Here is a 21,865-nt window from a genome sequence, read left to right as displayed (position 1 = left end):
GAAGAAACCTGAGGTGGGGGGGATTTGTTTGTAATTTAGGAAGGAAGAGAGGCTTTGTGAAGATTTCCCTGGTTGGTTGTACACTGCTGGTGGCACCCCTGCTTATGTCAGGACTGCAGGGTCCCTTACTCTTTCTCTTGCCTATTTCTTGGTCTCCAATTTTGCTTCTCTCCTGCCTCTAAATCATCCCATATGCAGTCCCTAGAGTAATGGCTCCAAATCATGGCTGCAATCATGACCAACATGTGACTTCCACCATTTGAAAACCTTATCAATCACCAAATGAAGTCCAGAATCTAAGCTTTCCACCTGCTGCCCTTCCCCTAAACCTGGGACCAAATGTATTTTTTGTATGCTCCAAAAACAAAGAGCATTTCCATTATGTGATGATTTTTGTGACACACCTTCCTTCTAGTATCATACCTGGATTTCCTGCCTGATGCAGACACTTTCCATGGTTCCCCTAAACCGGCAGTAATCTCTGTCACCTCTCAACTCCTAAAACGTTGTTCTATGCCACTTAACAAGTATATACATACTTTCCCTATTAGATTATAAATGTCTTGAAAACAAAGACTTTCTTATTCATTTCTTCTTCTCCTCACAGCAAATAGTAAATTTCTTTTTTTGAAGATTTTATTTATTTGACAGTAAGAGAGAGTGAGCTAGTGCACACAGAAGCAGTGGGACAGCAGAGAAAGAGGGAAAAGAGGCAGGCTCCCTGCTGAGCAGGGAGCTCAATGTAGGACTCGATCTCAGAACCCTGGGATGATGACCAGAGCTGAAGGCAGATGATTTTTTTTCAAAGATTTTATTTATTTATTTGACAGAGAGAGAGAGATAGCCAGCGAGAGAGGGAACACAAGCAGGGGGAGTGGGAGAGGAAGAAGCAGGCTCCCAGTGGAGCAGGGAGCCCGATGCAGGGCTCGATCCCAGGACGCTGGGGTCACCCCCTGAGCCGAAGACAGATGCTTAACGACTGAGCCACCCAGGTGCCCCAGGAAATAGAAAATTTCTATTTAATAGATCTAGAAAGTGTTTACACAATTTTTAAAATTACTATTATCAATATTCATCCAATAATAGAGATTTTAATACCTCAAAGGATCATTTGAGCAACAAATTTTAATACTATGCTCTTTGGTTCAAATCTGCTATTTTCACTGAAAACATAATAGTCAGACTGATGTTAAGAATAAAAATTCAAAAACTGTATCAGCTCAAATAAACATAGTGCCAATAACTAGAAATTTTTCCTTCTTGTTTAATGTTTATTCTTTTAGGAACCATTTCTAGGATTAAAGATAAAAAGAAGGAAGAAGTGACATAATTTAACTGTTAAATAAATGCTCTTTATTTATATTTACTCACTTATTTAAATGAGCAACTATGTTTCTTACATATAATAAAGAGATATTTTGAGAAATATGATGTCAGAGCCAATGGGACAGACATAATCGTTTTGTCTGGGGACATAGTCTAACGTTACCAAGCTCTGTCTCAGAGACAGTAGTTGAATTCCTTGGCTGTCTCAGATGAAAAATGGCATACTTCCAATTGTAGATTCCAGCTTATAAAGAGAAATAAATGTACTCTATCCATTAGTGGAATGAATTAGGTGGATGACCTAAAACTTTCTGAAGGTTTGGGTTCTTTATATGTCAGGAAGGAAACTATCCTATACACAGGGAATACACACACACTCCTTCGCTAAACTATTCCGGAAATAGGAATTTTGGTAGCATACGGCATTTCATGTAGCCTGCCAAGAAAGGGGCAAATATGTTCTTAAGAGCTGGTCTGTGAAATGCGAACTTTAGGTTTCTTAAGTACTCTGCTAGTTACAGGGCGCATGTAAATGTTCACAGACTTCACGCGCAGACTTCATTCTCATTGGCCGCATCATCACCCACCACAATCGGCAGGTCTGACGCGAGCAAGCTATTTACAGTGCTATTAAATGTGAATATTGCATATCGTAGCTCGATCCTTAGAAAGCTTTTTGTATGAATCTTCAATGGAACAGGGGCCTTTCTCTCTGGGCAGATTGTGAAGAAGACTGTTTTTTAAAATGTGAGTTGTGGTTAAATAGCTGAAGTCAGGGAAAATTTTCTCACATTGAGATTTATTGGATTGTGAATAATCTCTCAAGGGAAGTGCCAGAAGCCCCATCAGCGCAGTTATTTAATTAAAACTATGGTGGAGTAAGTAGCAGAGATGTTGCCTGGGGGAATAATTTCACATTGATCCCTGAAGGATTGACTTGATAGTCTTAAAATTCTTGACGGTTTCAAAATCTTTAATGTCTTCACAAATTTTCTTAGAGGAAAGGAAAAGCCATCTTGCTTGCAAGCTCCACTTCCTATAAAACCAAACAAAAACCAAAAACAGCAACAAAACCGTAGCTTAGAAACCAAGCCTTCTTTTATTAATGCTAAATAAATGGGCACAGGATAGCATTAGCTCAAAGGGAAAGATGGAGGAAGCCCAAGCCTTTGACCAGCTCAGAGCTTTATTTTTCCTCCTCTCTTTCTGTATTTAATTTTCTTTTTGTTTGTTTTTTAAACGTCTAAAAATCCACCATTTTTATCTTATACAATGCAAAATATCATCTTACTCTCAGTCAGTAAATCCTCTGATTTGTCAATGGGCAAATTCCCATAAGGTCTCTTTGAAAGTTCACTGATACCACCTGCTAATCTTTAAGAAGTTTCGAAGGGAAAGTGTTGGAGAACGAGGTTTGATTTCTACAGCTTTCAACCTTTGATAAGAAGAATTAAAAAAAAAATACGACACTGAATGTTCCCGGGGAGGAGTCCTGACCAACCCGCGTGGGCTGAGGATGTTCCAGTCACTTGGACAGCTCTTACACACAAAGCCGCAATCCTCACTCTGCACTAGTACCCACACCCCCGCCAGCACCCACTCTCAAGAGGAAACATGTTCCAGATACTGTGGTTGGCACCGCCGTGAGCGCTGGGGGAGATAGCAGTGGTGGTAAAGAGCGATGAAAGAGGTGTGAGTTGTCCTCATCACTGAAAGTTAAAGAAAGGAAAACCTGAGAAATGTACGCCTCTACCTACACTAATAAGATCTTCAATGGGGCGCCTGGGTGGCTCAGTGGGTTAAGTGCTCTTGATTTTGGCTCAGATCATGATCTCAGGGTCCTGAGACCAAGCCCCACATGGGGTGCTGAGGGCGGAGCCTGCTTGAGATTCAATCTCTCTCCCTCTCCCTCTGCCCTTCCCCTCTCTCCACCCCACTGGCATGCTCTCAAATAATAATAATCTTCAAGAGCCACAGGGTAAAGTTGTTTGTAAACTTTAGCTTGTAGCTCATTCCCTTCAGGAAATTCAGCCAAGTACCTGCCCCCACCATAGGGTCATCTTAGAATAAAAATATCAACTCAAGGAAGGGAAGGGTTTGTGTAAGTAAACAAAACAGTTGCAAAGACCACAGCCAATTTCATCCCCTGCTCTGGATTGCCTGAGTACATTTTTGAATAAATCTAAAGGAAAAGTTTTCTTCTGGAGGTTGCTATGGTAGACACGTGTCCAATATTGGGCATAGAGGTAGCTAGAGGAAGTGCAGCCCTCTTGCCTTCAGATGGACAGAGGACGCTGCTCTCACAAAACCCAAACACAGACCTGTGCCTACTTGTTAAATTTTAGCAGCCATTACATTGTGAAATTTAATTATGTCTATCAATCCAGTATTGTCTTCTTTTTGAGGTTTTGGTTTCCCCCCACCCTGGCCTGTTTTTTGTCTCTTTTTGATTTTTGATTACAGAGTTGTTCCCCTAAAGCCTCAGAGTTGAATCTCATGGTGATATGCGCTCTCAAGCATGCTCTTCCCTGGCTTAGCAAATGGGAAGCAAGTCAATAAAAACAACCTTGGCTTGGGTTCTGGTAACTATTCTACTTTCAGATTCCCATTAATTTCACCCTTGAGAAGTTCAGTGACCATAACCCTGCTTTCGTGAGTCTTAAAAAACGTTCTTTATCATCTGCTTCTCTATATCCTGCTTTATTTTATTAAGGAGGGTGATTTCTAAGCCTTTGAAATGTTTCTGTTTCATCAGTTGACTATTTATTATAGGTACTATTTAATATATTTTTTCTTTCTTAAATGAAAAACTGCTGAAATGTAACATTTTACTGAAATATTTTTTATTCTTATATAAGTGTGATGTGTGTGTGTGTGTGTGTGTGTGTGTGTGTGCATACAAGAAAACTTTCATGACTTATTTCTGAGCTGGTAAGAATGGACCTTAAAAGAGAGTTTACGTCTTAATTCTTTAAAGAGTAGATTTCAAACTATTTTTTTTTTTTTATTTCTCCACCCCACTTAAAAAACAAACAACTTCAGGGGCGCCTGGGTGGCGCAGTCGTTAAGCATCTGCCTTCGGCTCAGGGCGTGATCCCGGCGTTCCGGAATCGAGCCCCACATCAGGCTCCTCCACTAGGAGCCTGCTTCTTCCTCTCCCACTCCCCCTGCTTGTGTTCCCTCTCTCGAGGCTGTCTCTCTGTGTCTAATAAAAAAATAAATAAATCTTTAAAAAACAAAAAACAAAAAAAAAAACAAAACAACTTCAAAGTGGTAGAGATGCATATGATGGGCAAAGCTGAAAGAAACCACAGCCCACACAAGGACACAACATGCTGGCGTGTAGCGGTGACCCTTGTCACAGGAGGGCAAGAAAGTCTCTCCTCCCGTGGCCTTCTCAGCCCTGCGTGGAATCTCCTCTGACAGGCAAAAGCATCCTTCAGACCAAGCCTTCTCTGCCTCACTTTGCACCTGTCACTAATAGACAAGATAGTGTCATTTTCATATATTTTCTTCCTGCCTTCTGAATTTGGGAGAGATAAAAGCCAAAATCAAAGTGTGCAAATATCTTAGGATAGACTATAAAATATGATCACATCATAGATCTAGATTCCTATGCCCTTGGAAGCATTAAGTCAACATGTGGAGATAAACTAAGCCACAAATTGTGAACCAAAATAAACTGCATTAATTGTTGATCAGAGCCAAGTGTGTTGGCTCAGTTTGAAAGGTCTGGCTGTTATTGCTATTGTTATTGGTGGTGTTGTTGGAGTCATTTCTAGAAAATGAAAATTTCTTTGCAAAGTAGTCAAATCAGAGCCAAAGCTATTTTTTTTCTAGATAATATTTAAAGCAATTCTGGGGCACCTGGGTGGCTCAGTCGGTTGAGCATCTAACTCTTGGTTTCAGCTCAGGTCATGATCTCAGGGTCATGAGATCAAGCCTGCACTGGGTTCCATGCTCAATGAGGAATCTGCTGGAGGTTCTCTCTCTCCCTCTGCCCCTCCTCATGCTCGTGCCCACCTCCCCCCACCCTGCTGCCTGAAATAAATAAATAAATTTTCTAAAAAATAAATAAATAAAGCAATTCTCCTGAAATGCTACTCCACCCATCTCCATGTCCAAATGTTCTTCCTTCAAGGTTAACTTCAAATTCCCCCTTTGCAGGGAATCTATCTTGAATCTCCTGGTTGAAAGTAAATCCTGTCTTCTTCGGAACTACAATAGCATTCACTCTTTAAAATTATAATTTGCAGTATACAGCTTTTCTCTCCCCTAGTACTCTGCAAACCACCAAGAGTGGAGATCCATGTCTTCCTAGCTTCCAACCACAGACCTTATCTCAAATACAGTAGGTTCTGAATAAAGACTTGATGAGTGAATAAGGGTAAGTGGGTTCAGCTTTTACAAATCAGCACACGCAACGACACAAGCCAGACCTGGGACACTTCCCGTTTTCCAGCTTTAAATAAAATTTAAATCCTGACATCACCCCAACATTAGAAAACAAACAAGTAGCCAAAGAAAATATTGATGATGATTCCGGATTGGTCTAGGGCCCCAGTCAGGACATAGGCCAGCATGGTCTTTAGAATCCCTCCCATTATGGGATTTCTTGGCACTCCCATGAATTCTGGGGTCCCCAATATTAAAGGAACCTCTTTTCCTCTCTAGTGCCACTCACTAAAACATTTATGTGAGAACGCAAGACAACCGTCGCTGTTCTGTCAGCTGCCAGGATCCTGAGCACAGAACACCTGGCCTGGAAGGGAACCTTTGAAGATAGTGTGGATGACACCCAGGGAGCCTCCATAACCCAGGGAAAAATGAAACACTTAAATGGAGAGAGTAAAGAACATCTCTGTGCCCAAGCTGAGATAAGGGGGCTGGAGAAAGGAAGATCACAGAGTGAGAACACCACCGGCATGTGCGGAACCAGAACACTAACCCTGTGCTATAAATGTGAGCTGAGGCCATTACTCACGTCTTGGGCTCGCACAGTAATTCAGCTATTCTGAGTCTCCTCCCTGCCCTTTTCTCTCTCCTCTCCCTACGGCTGCTCAATTCTTAGCATGAATGCTCCCCCCACACACACTGCAATGTGGCTCTCCCTTAAAGCCATGGCCTTAGCCTTCTGCCCCCATCCAGTTCAGAACTTGCTTCATGAACCATCTTCTTCACAAGCGCTGGGCGAGCATCCAGATGACTCCAAAATTGGTATTTTCAACCCTAAGCTTCCTTCTCGTTTGCCATTCCATAATGTCAACTGTTAGCTGGTCAAAGGCTACTTTACAACTCAATGCATCTAAAACTGGACTTTTCCCCCCTCTTTCAAGCCAAGCCAGTCTCCTAATATCCCATCTTTTTAAATGAAAGAGGATCTCATCCCTAACTTAGATAATTATCTTTGAACTCTTACCACAATCGCATCCTTTTCCACTGTTTATATGAGAAATTCAATACATTTGAAAGAAATTTCTTAAAAAATTTTTGAGAGAAGTGGAAAATAAAACACCTGTATAAGAAAAACCCTGTAACTGTGAATTTTGAAGACCCTGTGTCCCTTCCTAATTCTGCCCCTTCCTGTCCATGTTTCAGAACTCTGCTTTTCCTTATAGCCTTACTGTACATGCTTATAAGTAACATGTTGTTCATTTTTGCATTCTTCTAAACTTTAAAGGAAAGAAATCATATCTTATGTGCTTTTCTTTCAACAAGATGTTCCCAAGATTCATCCCTGTTGGTGAGCATAGTAATCATCCTTCATCTTTTTTTGCTATTACAATCACTACTGTTATAAACATTCCCCAGCATTTCTCCTACATGTAAGCAATCCTTAGGATATTTAACAGAATGTAATTATTAGGTCATAGCATATGGGATTCCTTAACTAGCTAATCCTATGTCATTTTCTGAAATAGGTGTGATAGCAAATTTCATGTGTTAGTTTGGAGGGTGTTTTGGTGAGATTAACATTTAGATTGGTGAATTCTGAGTAGGCAGATTGCCTTCTATAATGTGGGTGGGCCTCATCTAATCAGTTGAAGACCTGAACGGAACAAAAAGACTCACTTCTCCAGACAAGAGGGAAATCTCCAGCAGACTGCCTTCTGACTTCATCTGCACCATTGTCTTTCCTGGGACTCCAGCCTATTGGCTCGCACTTGCCAGTCTCCATGATCACATGAGCCAATTCCTTACAATAAAATCTTTCTATATACATATACATCCTATTGGTTCTGTTTCTCAGAGAACTCCGAATATTACCAATACCAAAAATATAATAGATATACTAATGTATACTCCTACCAGCAGTGGAAAAGTGTTCCAATCTATAAAATATTACTTGTTCACCCTGACCTTAAACTCTTCCCTGCCTATAAACTACAACTAATTTAATTTTGTAGGTGGTAAAAAAAAAAAAATTGGTTTATTATGTGTCTCCCTCTGAAAAATGTTGGGTAGCTTCCCAGGTCTTCCCAGAGTGAAGCTCAGACTCCATGAGGCACAGCAAGATCTGGGCCAACCTAACCTCCCAGGTTCTTCGTGACATTGGGCTGCGCTGGTGGGCTCCAATTTCGTTTTTTCAACTAGAATCTACCATTATAAAACCTTACTTGGGACCCCAGCACATCACACTCTGAGCCCCTTGGGTGGTGTGGGCACCCGTTTCTTCCTCTCAGGCTATCTCTCGTAGCAGCGAGGGGCCACAGAACCCAGGGTGGGAACCACATCCTGCTGGAGCTCTGTGCTCTCTTCCTGTGTGGATGTCAAACTTCCTTTGTGACCTCTCCATAATGTCAGTGACCCTAAGATGCTTCCCTCTCTGCTCTCTCTCCTTCCCTCATCTGTCTCTCTATCTTAGAAAAAATCCTCCATGTTGTCAAGTCCAGTGCGACTTGATCGATCCTTGAGCCTCCTGGCTCACTGTGCTGGAATCCAGCTCCCCGTCATCTCATTTCTGGCACTTCACGAACATCCACTGGTCTCACCCTGGTGCTGAGACTGGGCAGCTCAGAACCTCAAGGTGGTTAATGACCCTGAACATTTTCTTCAGCTGCACAATGGGAACACATTACCTCCACCATGGTGTTTCATAAGCATTAGAGGAGATGACATTAGGTTCATACACAGGAGGCACCCAGTGAAAGTTAGGTAGTAGAGTAGGGTGGGTGGGCCACCCATCTGGGGGTACATTTCCATAAGTGTAACTACATTCGCTTTAACTGACTAGTAAGGCCAGAGACATATAGGTTGCAGTAATTTTCAATAGGATCCCACTTCCACCACAAAACTCTGCCAGGAAAGGGTTGCCTCTGGAAGGTTACCGCCCAAGCCACCCCAGCAGCTTTTCCCTCGAAGCAGTAAAATAAAGGCAGCCATTCTTACCATTAAGTTCTCCAAAACACTTCTAATTGAGAAAGGCTTATGTGAAGTTAACACACCTTTTAACATAAATTTGCATTAACAGGACCATTTATCCAGAAAAAGACTGCCTCATTTGCTCTTCAGCTCTGAGCTGAAAGCCCCAGGTGAGGGGTGGGGTGGCAAGGATGTACAATGGTTGAGGGTCCCTGTAGCTCCAAGTCCCCCAAGCTGTCATTTTCCATTCCTCACTGCAATTTTATCCATTGGGACACATACAAAGTCTGAGAACTTGCACAGATATTAGACCTCACCACACTTTAAGTACCAAGTGGTCAGTGGGGTTAAATGAGAAGATACTGACCAAGTTCCTCATACAAAATAGTCAGGTATCAGCAAAGAAGAGAAATCAGTATATTTAGAGAGCATATGGTTCAATTACTTCATCCTTTTGAAGTTCTTGCAACCAATTACACAAATTAGGATTTCTGGATTCCAACTCCAATCCTGTATTGTTGAAGAGATCATCAATTCTCCCTTTATGTTACACGTGTGTGCGACACTAATAGGTCCTGATACGATGTTAACAAAGCACACACAGAAAACTTCAAGTATATATAAGGTTAACTTTGAAATACAGCTACTATATTTTTTCAATTCATTATCATTTTTAGTTTTTTTAAAAAAAAACTCCTCACGGTCTCGAAAATGAGTGGAATACTCTCACTCGCCCAACCCCACAATTTGTTATCTAAAAATATAAATGATCAATAACAATCGTCACAAAATATGCTTAAGAATTATCATCATGAAGAATTCATTTATGTGGAGAGGCGGGCGCTCCTTTCTTTGACCAGTGACTGACCGAAAATCCTACCATTGTATTTGAAAAGCCCCAGAATGCAAAGATCTCCCTTTGCCTAACTTCAAGATAAATAATACGATCAATAACTCTGGATGATAAAAGCAGGAAGTATTGCCAAAATTGTTCACATATGATGCTAAAAATCCTACCTTGGCATGGCAATCACAACTTAGTTCGCAACAATTTAGCTCTATCCTAAACTTTCAGAAGATGACAAACTGCCTGTTTTGGTTTTTTTTTTTTATAAATGCATATATTTGGTGTGCCTGGGTGGCTCAGTCCATTAATCGTCTGTCTTCAGCTCAGGTCATGATCTCAGGGTCCTGGGATCAAGTCCTGTGTCATTCGATAAATATACATGTACATAGTAAAATGATTACTATAATCAAGCTAATTTACATTTCTTCTCACATAGTTACCATTTTTTTCTGTGGTGAGAGCACCTGAAATCTACTCTTAGGAAATGTCCAGTATTTAATACAATATTATTAACTGCAGCCCTCATGCAGTGCATTAGATCTCCAGGTGGAGTCATCCCATATAACTGTAACTGTGCACCCTTTGACAACAGCTCCCCATTTCCCCACTTCCCTGCGCCTAGTGACCATTATTCTCCCTGTGTTTAATCCGTTGTTCTTTGACAGAACTTGGAATTCCTGATCTGGGACCCAAACTGCAAAAGCTCGCCACACGAAGGGGAGGGGTGCCATCTTGTTCTGGCCTTGGTGGCTCAGGCCAGGTGTTGAATAGCTCACTCTACTTGAAGGCCCTTGCCAATCCTCTCTTTCATCTGCATGGCTAATCAAAAGTGTTCCATACACCAAAAACTTGCAGACAGTACTCAGCACCTGTTGTACTGTACACAACAGCGAATGAGGAGTTCAATGGCAAAATGGACTTGATAATAAATATTTCATTAAAGAGATTTTGCTAATAGACACTTTGTAAGTCTCAGTCATATACATAAAACCATTTTTGAGCTTAGCTACATCTACAGAGAAAAAGAAAACTAACACGTAGGAAATTTCCTTACCTTCTGACCATTTGCTAACCCTTGCTAACAATACTGTATATTGTTCTTTTATAATATACATCCCTTGAAAATAAGTACTCTAGCACATGTCACATGTATTCGGCTGAATGTCCATCTGGGATATAATTTTAGAAACTCCAGACAAGAAACACACGGTTCCAAACTATTTCCTTCTCTAGACTATTGCTGACATCTGAAAATTTCATCATTAGTCATTTTGTATCAAAAGCATAGGGAATAATAACAGTGACAATAATAACACCCACCACTCTCTGACTGCCATAGGTCTTTAACCACACGATCCTTAAGCCATTCAACAAAGAGAATGGTATTATTAACTCAGTCGACTATTCAGAAGCCCGAGATGCAGAGGGATTGAGCAGCTAACATAAAGTTATTACTCAAAGGACTAACTCACTAAGCACCAAACCACAGTCCCTAGTAAACACAGCAGAAAACATCTAGGAGATCATTTGATCCTTCTTGAAATGACACCTTGCAGTTTCTGAAGGGTCCTCTCTTAGGAACTTGAATGAAGCAAAAATGGAGCCAGTGCATAAACTCTGCTCAGATTCACTAATAAATCTAGATTTGGTGTTACACAGAGGACTCTGAACACACAGATGTTGAAGCCAGCACTGAGTGCCTAGAGGAAGGAAGCAGCACTCCATCACTGGGAGGAAGCTCACACGGGGAGGTGCCTGGTCCTGAACCCAAATGCTGCCAACATCAGTTTAGTCTAGGCTCTAGTCACTGCTGAGACAATAGAAAACCTGGGCTTTTCTCCTACTACATTCAAATTTGTGAGATGCTTATTCTACTCAGAAATGATAGCACATTAAGAAAAATGAAACTGATTCATAGAATTATTTCTTTAAGACAATAATATCATAAAATCTAGAAGTGAAATTAGAAAATACCACAAACACATGATAAAGCATTTTGTAGTTTCTACTGGCGCGTTAAGAATCAAATGTCGTGGGTGGGTAAAAAGGTAAATAAAATGTCCACTCACCTGATGCAACCACCTGGATCACCTTTTCCCAATGTCCATGTGGGAAAGTATGAAGAAAGCAGGAATAGAAGCCAACATCGGCCTCTGAGACGTTATGAAAGGACAGGGTCATATCATTAGGCACCATGGTGGAATTTAAAAAGTAAACCCTATCAGTATAGGGAGGTTTTACACTCAAACCGTAAGTAGGGCTGAAAATGGCTATGAGCTCTCTGTTCGTTGTATTGATCTTGAGCCACTCCATCTGGGTTAAGGTGTCCAGTGATGAATAGATACACTCTAGACTCATATTCTCAGCAAGTTTAACAGTTGTGTCCCAAAACATCTCTTCACATAGAGCTGAAATACACAACATCCCATTTATTCAGTTAGGCTTGATGATTGAAACACCAAATACATACCTCAAGCTTATTCTAAGCTTTCTAAGACCTAGCAAGATAAAAAACTGAGATCAGGCTAAAGGCTAACAGTTTCTACCTTAGTCTAAAAAAGGTTCCACTGCCGATAAGAGGTATTTGTAACTTGTACATTTCCTGAACAAGTAAGAAATTATCTACTAAAGAGCATTATAAATTCTAAACATGTCACACTATAAGACCAAAAAAGAAGTAAATTTTTTAAATGAAGACATTATCTTTACCTCCATATACGTGAAGAATAGCCAAGAAGAAAGTAAGATAATCCATCTCTGGAAACCGTTTGGGAGGCTGGTCTATAAAAAAAGATAGTTTTTTATAAAGTTACATGCAGAAGCCCAGCACAATGCACTGCTTCCTTCCTCTCAGATATTATCAGTAGTGTCTTCTTTTTCTGAAGTATGAACACAGGAAAAAGGTCTTAGCTTCAAAGTCAGGTTTGTTCTCGCACAAGGATGAGCAGATTTGAATCACTTCTCTCTCTCGGGGAAATAGCTTATTTTCAAGCTTTTATTTTCTACAAAGATTCATTCATTGAACAAATCTGCGAATGGCTGAGGGCATTCTCTATGCCAGACTGCTCTAGGCAATTAGAATACAACAGTAAATTAAAAAAAAAAAAAAAGTCCTTGCCATCATGGAAATTACGTTCTAGTGGGAGAAGACAAAAGCTGAAATGAAAAAATAAAAAAGTAAAAAATACAGTAAGTTATAGCTGGTAAGTGCACAAGGAAAACACAAAGCAGGAAAGTGGGGATAGGGCAGTACGGGTGGTAGTGTTTCCCTTTTAGACAGGAAGGTCCAGGAAGTCTTCACTGAGAACTTGACATTGGAGCAGAGACTGAAAGGCAGTGGGGAGGAGCCTGGGGTGCCAGGGGTTTGGAGGTTCCACTAATGTGGACTGTGGTTGGGCATGGCCTTCCTTTTACTTCTACCTTTTCATTGACCTCAGGCATTTGCTTTGGAGGCGATGAAGGAACCACAGAAGGACCTCCAGATACAAAAATACCGTGGCTCAGGACATATAGAAATCTACCATTATGGATGATTTCTTTAAACTTTTTACTTTGAAATAGTTACAGAGTCATAGTAATTTGCAAAGATTGTAAAGAGAGCACCCTTGTATTCTTCACCCAGTTTCCCCCAATGGTTACATCTTATATAATTAAAGTACAATATCAAAACATGATTCATTTTTTAGATTCATCATTGTTCCCTTCCCTCATGTAAAATAACAGTTCAGTTTCTTAAGAACTTGTTAGGAACATATTACCATGTTAGTATAAAAATATATTATTGCCTCTATACTGAAAGGAATTGTATGAATACATTTGGCCCCTGAATAAAAAAAATAGGTAAAAATTGGGAAGTGGGGAATGTGAATCACTAAAGACAATGTTGGCTAAGGCCAACTCTGAACCTGGTTTCAATCCCAAAGTTTATCAGTAGGTGTCCACTGTTCAACATCAGTATCTAACCTGGGAACTTCTTTAGGAAGCAAGAAATCAATAGTATAAAATTAGAATGTATACATATGGTACTGTAGAGTGCCACCCTATGTTTACACAGCATTCTATTTTCCAAAAGCTTTCACATCTATGGTATTATTTGTGCCCGTAACAGCTGTATGATGTAGTCAGATGCGGTATCTCTGTTTTACAAGTAATTCAAAAAAACAATCTGTCCAAAATTTTAGTGAGCTGTGCCTGGTACCCTGCCTAGGCCCTGGAGGCGCAAGTATGAGAAAGACTTGGTCTCTGCCCTCAAGGCATGCAGTAATATATTGGGTCAGAGAGATTACAGAGGCAGTTTATTATAATAAAACCTGATAATTCTATAGAAGTCAAATTTGAGCAAGTATTGGCACAGCCCAGAGAGGGAAAAATTCATTCTAACTGGGAAAGTTTTCATAGAAAAAATGCACCAGATCCTGGGGTTTCCAACCTAACTAAGACTTTCCAAGTAGAGAAGGAAGAGAAGGAATAAAGGCATGACAGCAGAGAACATTTTCGGGAAATGGTATGACTATGGTCTAGGTAATGGGAAAGAGACAAAAATGATGTTGGGTCCAGATTGAAAGCATCTTGAATGACACCCATGGAGAAGTTCAAACCTCACCATCAGAAACCACAGCATCCTGCTTACATCTGTAACTCCAGCACCAAACACAGGCCCTGGGACACATGTCTATGGCATAAATAAACACAACTCTGACAGCAACACAGAACCACTAAATATCTCATGGAGGCAAGTGATGTGGACAATTCTGCATTTTTGAAAGATAACCTGGATATCTGTGGAGAATGGACTGAGGTGGTAACTATAGGACTTCCTCTTGATACGTACTGACAAAAAACTATAAAACCAGAGTTACACCCAGTCCCAAGAATTCCTGAAGCCCTCAAGAAAGTGTCCTCCTAACTAGCCTCCCTTGTACTGTGCCTTGCCTTAGAACTGTGTCCCTTCATACACACACACACACACACACACACACACACACACACACTACCTGGAGTGATCTTGTGACAGACACCATATGAACCATACAGTTCAAAATACTTAATATCTTTTACTATCAATAAAGTGAAAAGACAACTTAAAGAATGGGAAAAAATATCTGCAAATCATATATCTGATAAAGGTCTAGGATCCAGAATATATAAAAAACTCTCACAACTCAACAACAAAAAAGACAAACAACCCAATTTAAAAATGGGCAAAAAACTTGAATAGACGTTTCTCCAAAAAAGATGTACAAATGACCAACAAGCACATGAGAAGTTGCTCAACATCATTAGTCATTAGAAAAAATGCAAATCGAAACCACAAAGAGACCACTTCATGCTCACTAGGATGGTTATAATCAAAAATAAAGAAAATAATAACACTGACAAGGATGTAGTGAAGTTGAAATCCTCGTACACTGCCGGTGGGGATGTAAAATGGTGAGCTACTGTGGAAAACAGTTTGGTGTTCCTCAAAAAGTTAAACAGAATAACCATATGACCCAGTAATTCCAGTTATAGGTTTATACCCAAAAGAATTGAAGATAGATACTCAAACAAATACCTGTATACCAGTGTTCATAGCAACTCCTTCACAAGAGTCAGAAGGTGGAAACAACCCAAATGTCCATCAGCATAAGAATGGATAAACAAATTGTGGTATGTCCACACAATGGCATATTATGCAGTTATAAAAAGAATGAAATACTGATTCAGGCTATAACATGAATGAACCTGGAAAACATACTAAGTGAAAGAAGGCAGTCACATATTGTAAGATTCCATTTATATGAAACACCCAGAATAGGTAAATCTGTAGATTTGATTGGTTGTCAGGTGCTTAAGGGAGAGGAAACCAGGAGTGACTGCTTAAGGTACGGGGTTTTGTCTTTGGACAATGAAAATGTCTTAGAACTTGATAAAGATGGTACTTGTAGAACACCATGAATGTACGAAATGTCATTCAACTATACACTTTAATTTTATCTTGTATGAATTTCACCTCAATAACAAAAATTACCGCTAGTGAATAGCAGGAGTCCAAATTCAGCTCCGGTCTTTCCAACTGCGCAAGCCACCACATTTTGCTGTTGGCCTTGCATTTATTGACAGCACGTGGTCCCTCAACGACCCTGGTCTGCAAATGCACATTGAGCCTCACAATACATGCTGAGATGGAGTCTGGTCGCATGCCTATGCCACAACTTCACAACAGCTAGAAATAGATAATTCCGAAGAACATAGTCCAAGTGGTCAGAGAAATGATTCATAAAGAATCACTAAGTGCTTATTAAACACATGCCAAAACATTACACGCATTTATATTAATGTTTATATATTTATTAATGCATATATGTATACAAATATATAGATAGATAGATAGATAGATAGATAGATAGATAGGTAGATAGATACACACACACACACGGCGTGTGTGTGGTCAGGGTTGGGTAGGTTGATAGAGGCGCAGGTAGAGAAGTAAGATGAACAAAGGGACCCAGCAGATCTCTGCTACAGCATACTGGCTGCAGATCCTACAAGAATTAGATGCAACATATCATCCACCCTCAGAGGCTCCTACAACCCTCAGTGAGCTTCCTCCCTGGCAGCAAAGAATCAGGGGTGTGGGAGGATTATGAGAAAAGGGGAATAAACTGATAATAGTGTGCAGTGGCCCCTTCATTCCCAAGGCATCCAAAGCCAAGTTCGTGGAGAGATGAGGAGAGCAGACGCACACTTGCATTCTGCAGTGACTAAAACCAGGGGCCCTGGAGGCTGCAGATCCAGACGGAAGGTGCAGAAAGACATGCATCTGAAGATAAAGTTCAGCTCTTACAACTTTGCTAAGGACGAGCCCTATTCATCAGCATCTAACCAAAGACAAATAGAGACTGCGCTTGAGCTATTTCTGTTGTGTAGGGAGCTGTTTTTTGCATGATTTATGAAGGAATTTTAGCTTGAGGTTTTTTTCTAATAGAGCTGTCTGTATAGAAGAGCTTCATCCTCAAGGAAGTCATTAATCAAAATATTACCGGACTTCTCTCCTATCGAACAGGTCTCAGCTAACCACATAAGTATGAAATTCATCTCACGAGATCGCCTCACACCACCGGCTCCCGGGTGACCTGGCTGGGTGACAGCCTTCAGACACGTGGTCTCCTTCTCTTAGGCTGTCCACACACATGGACACTTCTCCGTCCTCAGCTTCATTGCTTCTGCTATCTATAATATGTTCTGCTTTCCCAGCTGTCTGCTTTTTCTGGAGGATTCTATTCTCTATGCAGTCACCCAGACACCGCGTGTCATGCTGGCCCCCTGGATGTGCCTGCTGGAGATGTGGCTCCCACTCTGCTCCCGTTCCATGCTTGCTCAGGCAACTGCTGACATGCCGAGGGCTGCAAAACAGAAAGTCTGTGCTAGACTTTGAGAAGAAGGGACTGAGGCTGGGAAGATTTGGAGCATTCCTCCTTTATTTTTTTCCAGATGTCAGAGTTTGTATGCCTTTGGCTGGGATGTCCTTGCTGTTGTGAGGCTCCTACTTCCAGCAAGACTTCAACAGGAGTGTTTTAGTCTAGGTTTCTGCTCCCTGCCTCAAAGTGTCTCTTCAGGAGAATGTTACTAATGAAGGACATGTGGTTTCCCTCAGACCACCAGTCCCTTAGAACTTCGGCAAGTCACAGAGCTGCCCCAGGAGTTAGATTACCTTTGAGGGACCATCCTTAAAGGACTCGCTTGCATTCAAAGCAGAGACTTCAGTTTGGCTTCAGTAGAGATCCTCCAGGACAGGGTTCTGCAAACTATGGCTCATGGGCCAAATCCAGCCTCCTGCCTGACCCTTTCTAAATACTCCATTTGGACTCGGCCACGCTCACTTGCTTACACATTGTCCGGGGCTGTTTCTGTGCTCTGATGAATAGCTGTAAAAAGACTACATGGCCTACAAAGACCAAAATAGTACCTGTGTAATCCATGACAGAAAAAGGTCACCAACCCCTGCATAGGGTAATAAATACTTAGCTAGCAAGCATTTTTTATTTAAGTTCATCCTTGCTCAGTCTTGCTTGAAGGAAGGAAGGTTAAGCCTGATAGTGTGGACACTGGTAAAATTAGCTCAGTTTTCTTATTCTCAAGGACCATGCCATCAGGTCCTTCTTCTAGAATACAAATACAATTCTTCTAGACACAGACTCAGAGAAAGGACCTAAACAACACCCTCTTACTGAACTGTGCCCATCGCTGAACTTACAGGTTCACAGGACATCAGCCATTCAGCCAATGACAGCTCTTTTCCTGCTGAATCTACTTGACACCATTTCATCGGCAGTCTCCACTCCGCTGCACAAGATTTACCTTATAGGTGTGAACTCAGCCACATCCACTCTTTTCTCCAGAAAGTTACTAACCTTGAGATGTTAGTTCTGGTCACTCTAACTCTCCTTTCCCGACGTGTGTCTGGTTAGGGGCTTCCTCTTTGTCGTGGCCTCCTTACCTCGCCCCTTCCCGTCACAGGCAATCTCCCTGTTCTCTTCCCTCGGTTGGCACAGCAGGAACAGCTGGGGCTTTTGTCCCCGGGGCCCGGAGTTCTTGGACTCTTCTCTCTTCCAGAGCTCCTCCAGGTCGGGGCTGAAGTAAAGCACTAATATTTCACTAAGCAGGGCTTTTTGGAGGATTAAAACCAGTCAAGAAGTGTATCTGCTTCTGGAAGCGTCTTCACCATTGTGGCTACTCAGACTCATTCCACATTCACATCAAGTTCTGTCCCTCTCTTCCCCATCCCCCTAAAATTCTACCGTTGGAAACGATGTGCTTCTCATCCTCTGTTCTAACTCTTAACTCGAAACTACACACAAAAACTTTCAGTTGGTTACTTTGCCTTTTCTTCCCCATTTGTTTTCCTGCCAATCAAAGCACTTCATATTCAGAAGTCTGAAGTGCAGGCGGCTTCTTATCTCTGCCCAAATCTGAGTGTGTTTCCATCCTGCCTTCTAGATACTCTTCTTGGTTTTGTGTTTTACTCTCCCGCTCTGACATAGAAAGCACACGAGTTGGCATTTGCTAAGAACTCTCCCTGCAAGTTTAGCAGCTTCTATGTTTTCAAAACACAACCGTTTCTAAGTTGTTCCGGAGGACCACAGAGTTAGTTTTGTTTGTTCTTTGGATTCCTAGGTAATGGAGATGCCTCGTCGGTTAAACCACCACAAGGGACTGTGGCTGAGGTGGAGCTGGGGGAGTTCACAGAGATACTGGGCAGAAAGGCCAGGGTTTGCGGAGAAGGCATTCTGCAGGCCAGCCAGCCCTGCACATTTTCTGATGCATCACACGAGCAGGGCTGGCCCCTTCCGCGGACCACGTGCGTGTCTGAAAGCACAGAAGAAGAAAATACAGGGGTGCCTGGTGACTCAATTGGTCCAGTGTCGAACTCTTGATGTCGGCTGAGGTCATGATAGGGTTGTGAGATCAAGCCCCACATCAGGCTCCATGTTGTGTGGAGACTGCTTAAGGTTCTCTTCTCCCTCTCCCTCTGCCTCTGCCCCTCTCCCATACTCTCACACTCACTCTGAAAGAAAGAAAAGAAAAGAAAAGAAAAGAAAAGAAAAGAAAAGAAAAGAAAAGAAAAGTGAAGAGAAGAGAAAAGAGAAGAGAAGAGAAGAAAAGAAAAGAAAAAGAAAGAAAGAAGAGAGAAAAATAGAAGCTATCTTTCATTGCACAAATAATTCTTGAGCACTTATTGTGAGGCAGAGGAAGCCTTCTAAAAGATCTATCTGACTCATGTCACTCTATTCGTTACATCAGCATCCTCAAAAGAATATTCAAACTTCTTACTGACTTACAAGGTTGGACAAGATTGATCTCTATCATTTTTCCAGCCTCATGTCTTAGACTTCGCTCACCCCCATTCTCCACTCCAGGCCCACCTGACAGGGCAGAGGCTTTGCACATGGGGTTGCTTTGTTTTGACTTCTCTTATCCCCTCCCATAGGGAGGCCTCAGCTCAGACATCGCTTATTGGGTACCCTGACTGAGCCCCCCACGCCTGGGGTAGGTGTTCCTCTTGTGAGTTCCTTAAGAACCCCAGGTAATCCTTACTGAAGCACTCCTTTGTAACTGCCCATTTATTTGCTGCATTTCCCATGATAGCCTAATAGACCCCTTCAAGTTGAGGAGAAGGTCCTGCTGACTCCTCTATCCACAGAGCCTTGCATGGCACCCAGCATGTTGTAGGTGTCTGTTAGATCATTATTTGTTGAAAGCAGGTGAAGGCATGGCTTCTACCTATGAGGCTTCACCGTATGCGGCCTATATGCTCATCAAAACCCAGAGGCCATCCTGTTTCCAATGTGTGGTTTTTTTCTTTTGTCTCCTCTTTTTATTTCTCCAATGAATAAGACAAAAAAATTGCCTCGATCCAAAAGGCACATAAATTTTTGCAGGACAAACTCGAAGATAAATGTTCCTGACTGGGGCCAACTCTTTCTCAAAATGATTCAATAGGCCCTGAACTGAACCTCAAACACTGGCTGAAACAGTCACTGTCTACCCAAATGATTCACATCACACTGAATGTCGGAGCCTATTTCAGTAGATGCTACTTACATCTATGGGGCCAGGCTTAAAAACTGCTTTATTTTGCTTACTCCCTGACTTACAAATCCAGATTTATATAGGCTAGGTGCTTTTCCTAAACTTTTCTTTTATAATCATTTCCTAATTTATCATCCACATGCAAACACACACACTTCATCATCATCAACATCATTATCATCATCCTCGCTATCCCCCATATCCCATTATAAAGTTATTGCTATTATTAAATAAGTAACAATGGAGACAGCTTTTTTGTTTCTCTGTAGGGTCCATCGCTTCTGGTTTCCTTATTCTCCTTGGAGCTCCTGAAATCTTGCAAGATAAAGAACCAAAGAATTAGCTTTGGGTGTGTTCCTGAGGGATACAGGCATCCCAGGATCTTGGCACCAGGAAGGCAACATTGTTCTCCCCAACATAAAGTTGCATAATCTTATGAAGCAATGAGGGGAGATGTTAAAAGATCACATGATCAATAATGAATCCCCAAACAAGAAAAACATCCTGAGACAAATGAAACTGTGTTCACATCCAGAGAACAGTCTTCCTGTGTTCCAACCAGGAGAACAAATGGAGGTGAAGACAAGGAAAATTAGTGGGGCAGAATGAAGATTATCTACCACTCACAGAATGAAGATTATCTACCACTCCCTCCAGTGTTTTTTCATGACCCTTATTAAGGGCCTTTTCAAGAGTTTAAAAGTAAAAATACTCTAACATTATCATTTGTTGACAGAAATAGGAAACGCAGATAAAATCATCACATCACTGGATGGAGTGTTACATTAGCTACCTCCTGCCTCTTTGGGGTCACCAGAGCACCAACTCGTTATTCTAGCACACGGTAAGTGAAGGGAAGAGCAAGCATTTATCCTGCCTTCTCTGTACAAATTGCATTTCAGGGTGACCTAAGTTTCCTTTTATAGAAAAACTCAGCTACTAAGTGGAAAAACAATAATAGATACTGTTTTTAATTGCTATTTTGTTACTCTTATTAAAATAATAGATGGAGACCATTGTTACTAGGTGCTAAAGCCATTAGATGGAAGGTTAATGGGAACTTTATAATGAAATATACTGCTGATTGACAATACATGAACCCGCTGATCAACCCTAACCTCACACTAAAATGCTACAACCAGACAGCAGGGGATTCAGTGATACAGCAGGAAGAAAACAGCACCACCCAGGAAGATCTCTTACCAAAGTAACTGAGCTGAATGCAGCTCAGCCTCTAGAATGAGCTAGTAGTGTCTAGGAGATACAGGAAAGAGGAGTTAAGAGCACCATGAGGAAGCAAAAAACACTACAGAACAAATGTCTGGGGTTCTCAATGAACAAATGGCAATTAGATTCACATAAGAAAATATAACCAGTCCAGTAATTGCCAAAAGGCACTTGACAACTTTAAATATCCTTTCCTGATAAAAACTCAGAGTAATTTTGGAATTTGACCAGAATAAAGAAAACTGGTTGGAAACTAAGGGCAGACTTGATGGTATAACCCTAGAAGAATCTAGGTTAAATTCCTAAGACAAGAATGACCACTATCACTGCCAAAATTTAACATTGCCCTAGAAGTTATAACATATTACAGAGTTAAAAAAAAAAAAGAATAAGAATTATAAATATTGAAGAATTATTTTGACTTTATTATTACTTGTAGATGATCAACCTAGAGAACACAAAGGAATCAAATACAAAAGAACTGATAAAACAATAAAGTGTTGAGCAAAATAGTCTTGTAAGACTCAACAG

General features: G+C 41.1%; 2 protein-coding genes across 6 annotated transcripts in view; both read right to left on the bottom strand.

Moving 5' to 3' along the window:
- Positions 1-21,865, bottom strand: part of CD226 (CD226 molecule) — a 111,988-nt gene that overhangs the window by 59,400 nt on the left and 30,723 nt on the right. For 3 of the 5 annotated variants that reach the window (XM_048218465.2, XM_057313330.1, XM_057313331.1), the window contains 2 exons: positions 12,245-12,316; positions 11,605-11,943 (listed from right to left, as the gene is read on the bottom strand). In XM_048218465.2, the coding sequence (XP_048074422.1) occupies positions 11,605-11,943; positions 12,245-12,290 (385 nt within the window). In that variant the 5' untranslated portion in view covers positions 12,291-12,316. Of the gene's footprint in view, positions 1-11,604; positions 11,944-12,244; positions 12,317-17,928; positions 19,145-21,865 lie in introns of those variants that run through there. The other 2 variants (XM_048218464.2, XM_026496471.4) reach the window with 1 other exon arrangement.
- RTTN (rotatin) overlaps positions 12,256-21,865 on the bottom strand; it is a 182,450-nt gene continuing 172,840 nt past the window's right edge. Inside the window, exon 50 of the mRNA XM_048218461.2 lies at positions 12,256-12,316. The gene's annotated coding sequence lies outside the window, so the exon portion shown is untranslated. The remainder of the gene's footprint in view (positions 12,317-21,865) is intronic.

Source organism: Ursus arctos, unplaced genomic scaffold (assembly GCF_023065955.2).
Source record: "Ursus arctos isolate Adak ecotype North America unplaced genomic scaffold, UrsArc2.0 scaffold_17, whole genome shotgun sequence".
NCBI lineage: Eukaryota > Metazoa > Chordata > Mammalia > Carnivora > Ursidae > Ursus > Ursus arctos.
Note: the sequence above shows the minus strand (reverse complement) of the source record. Positions and strands in the feature narration are given on the sequence as shown.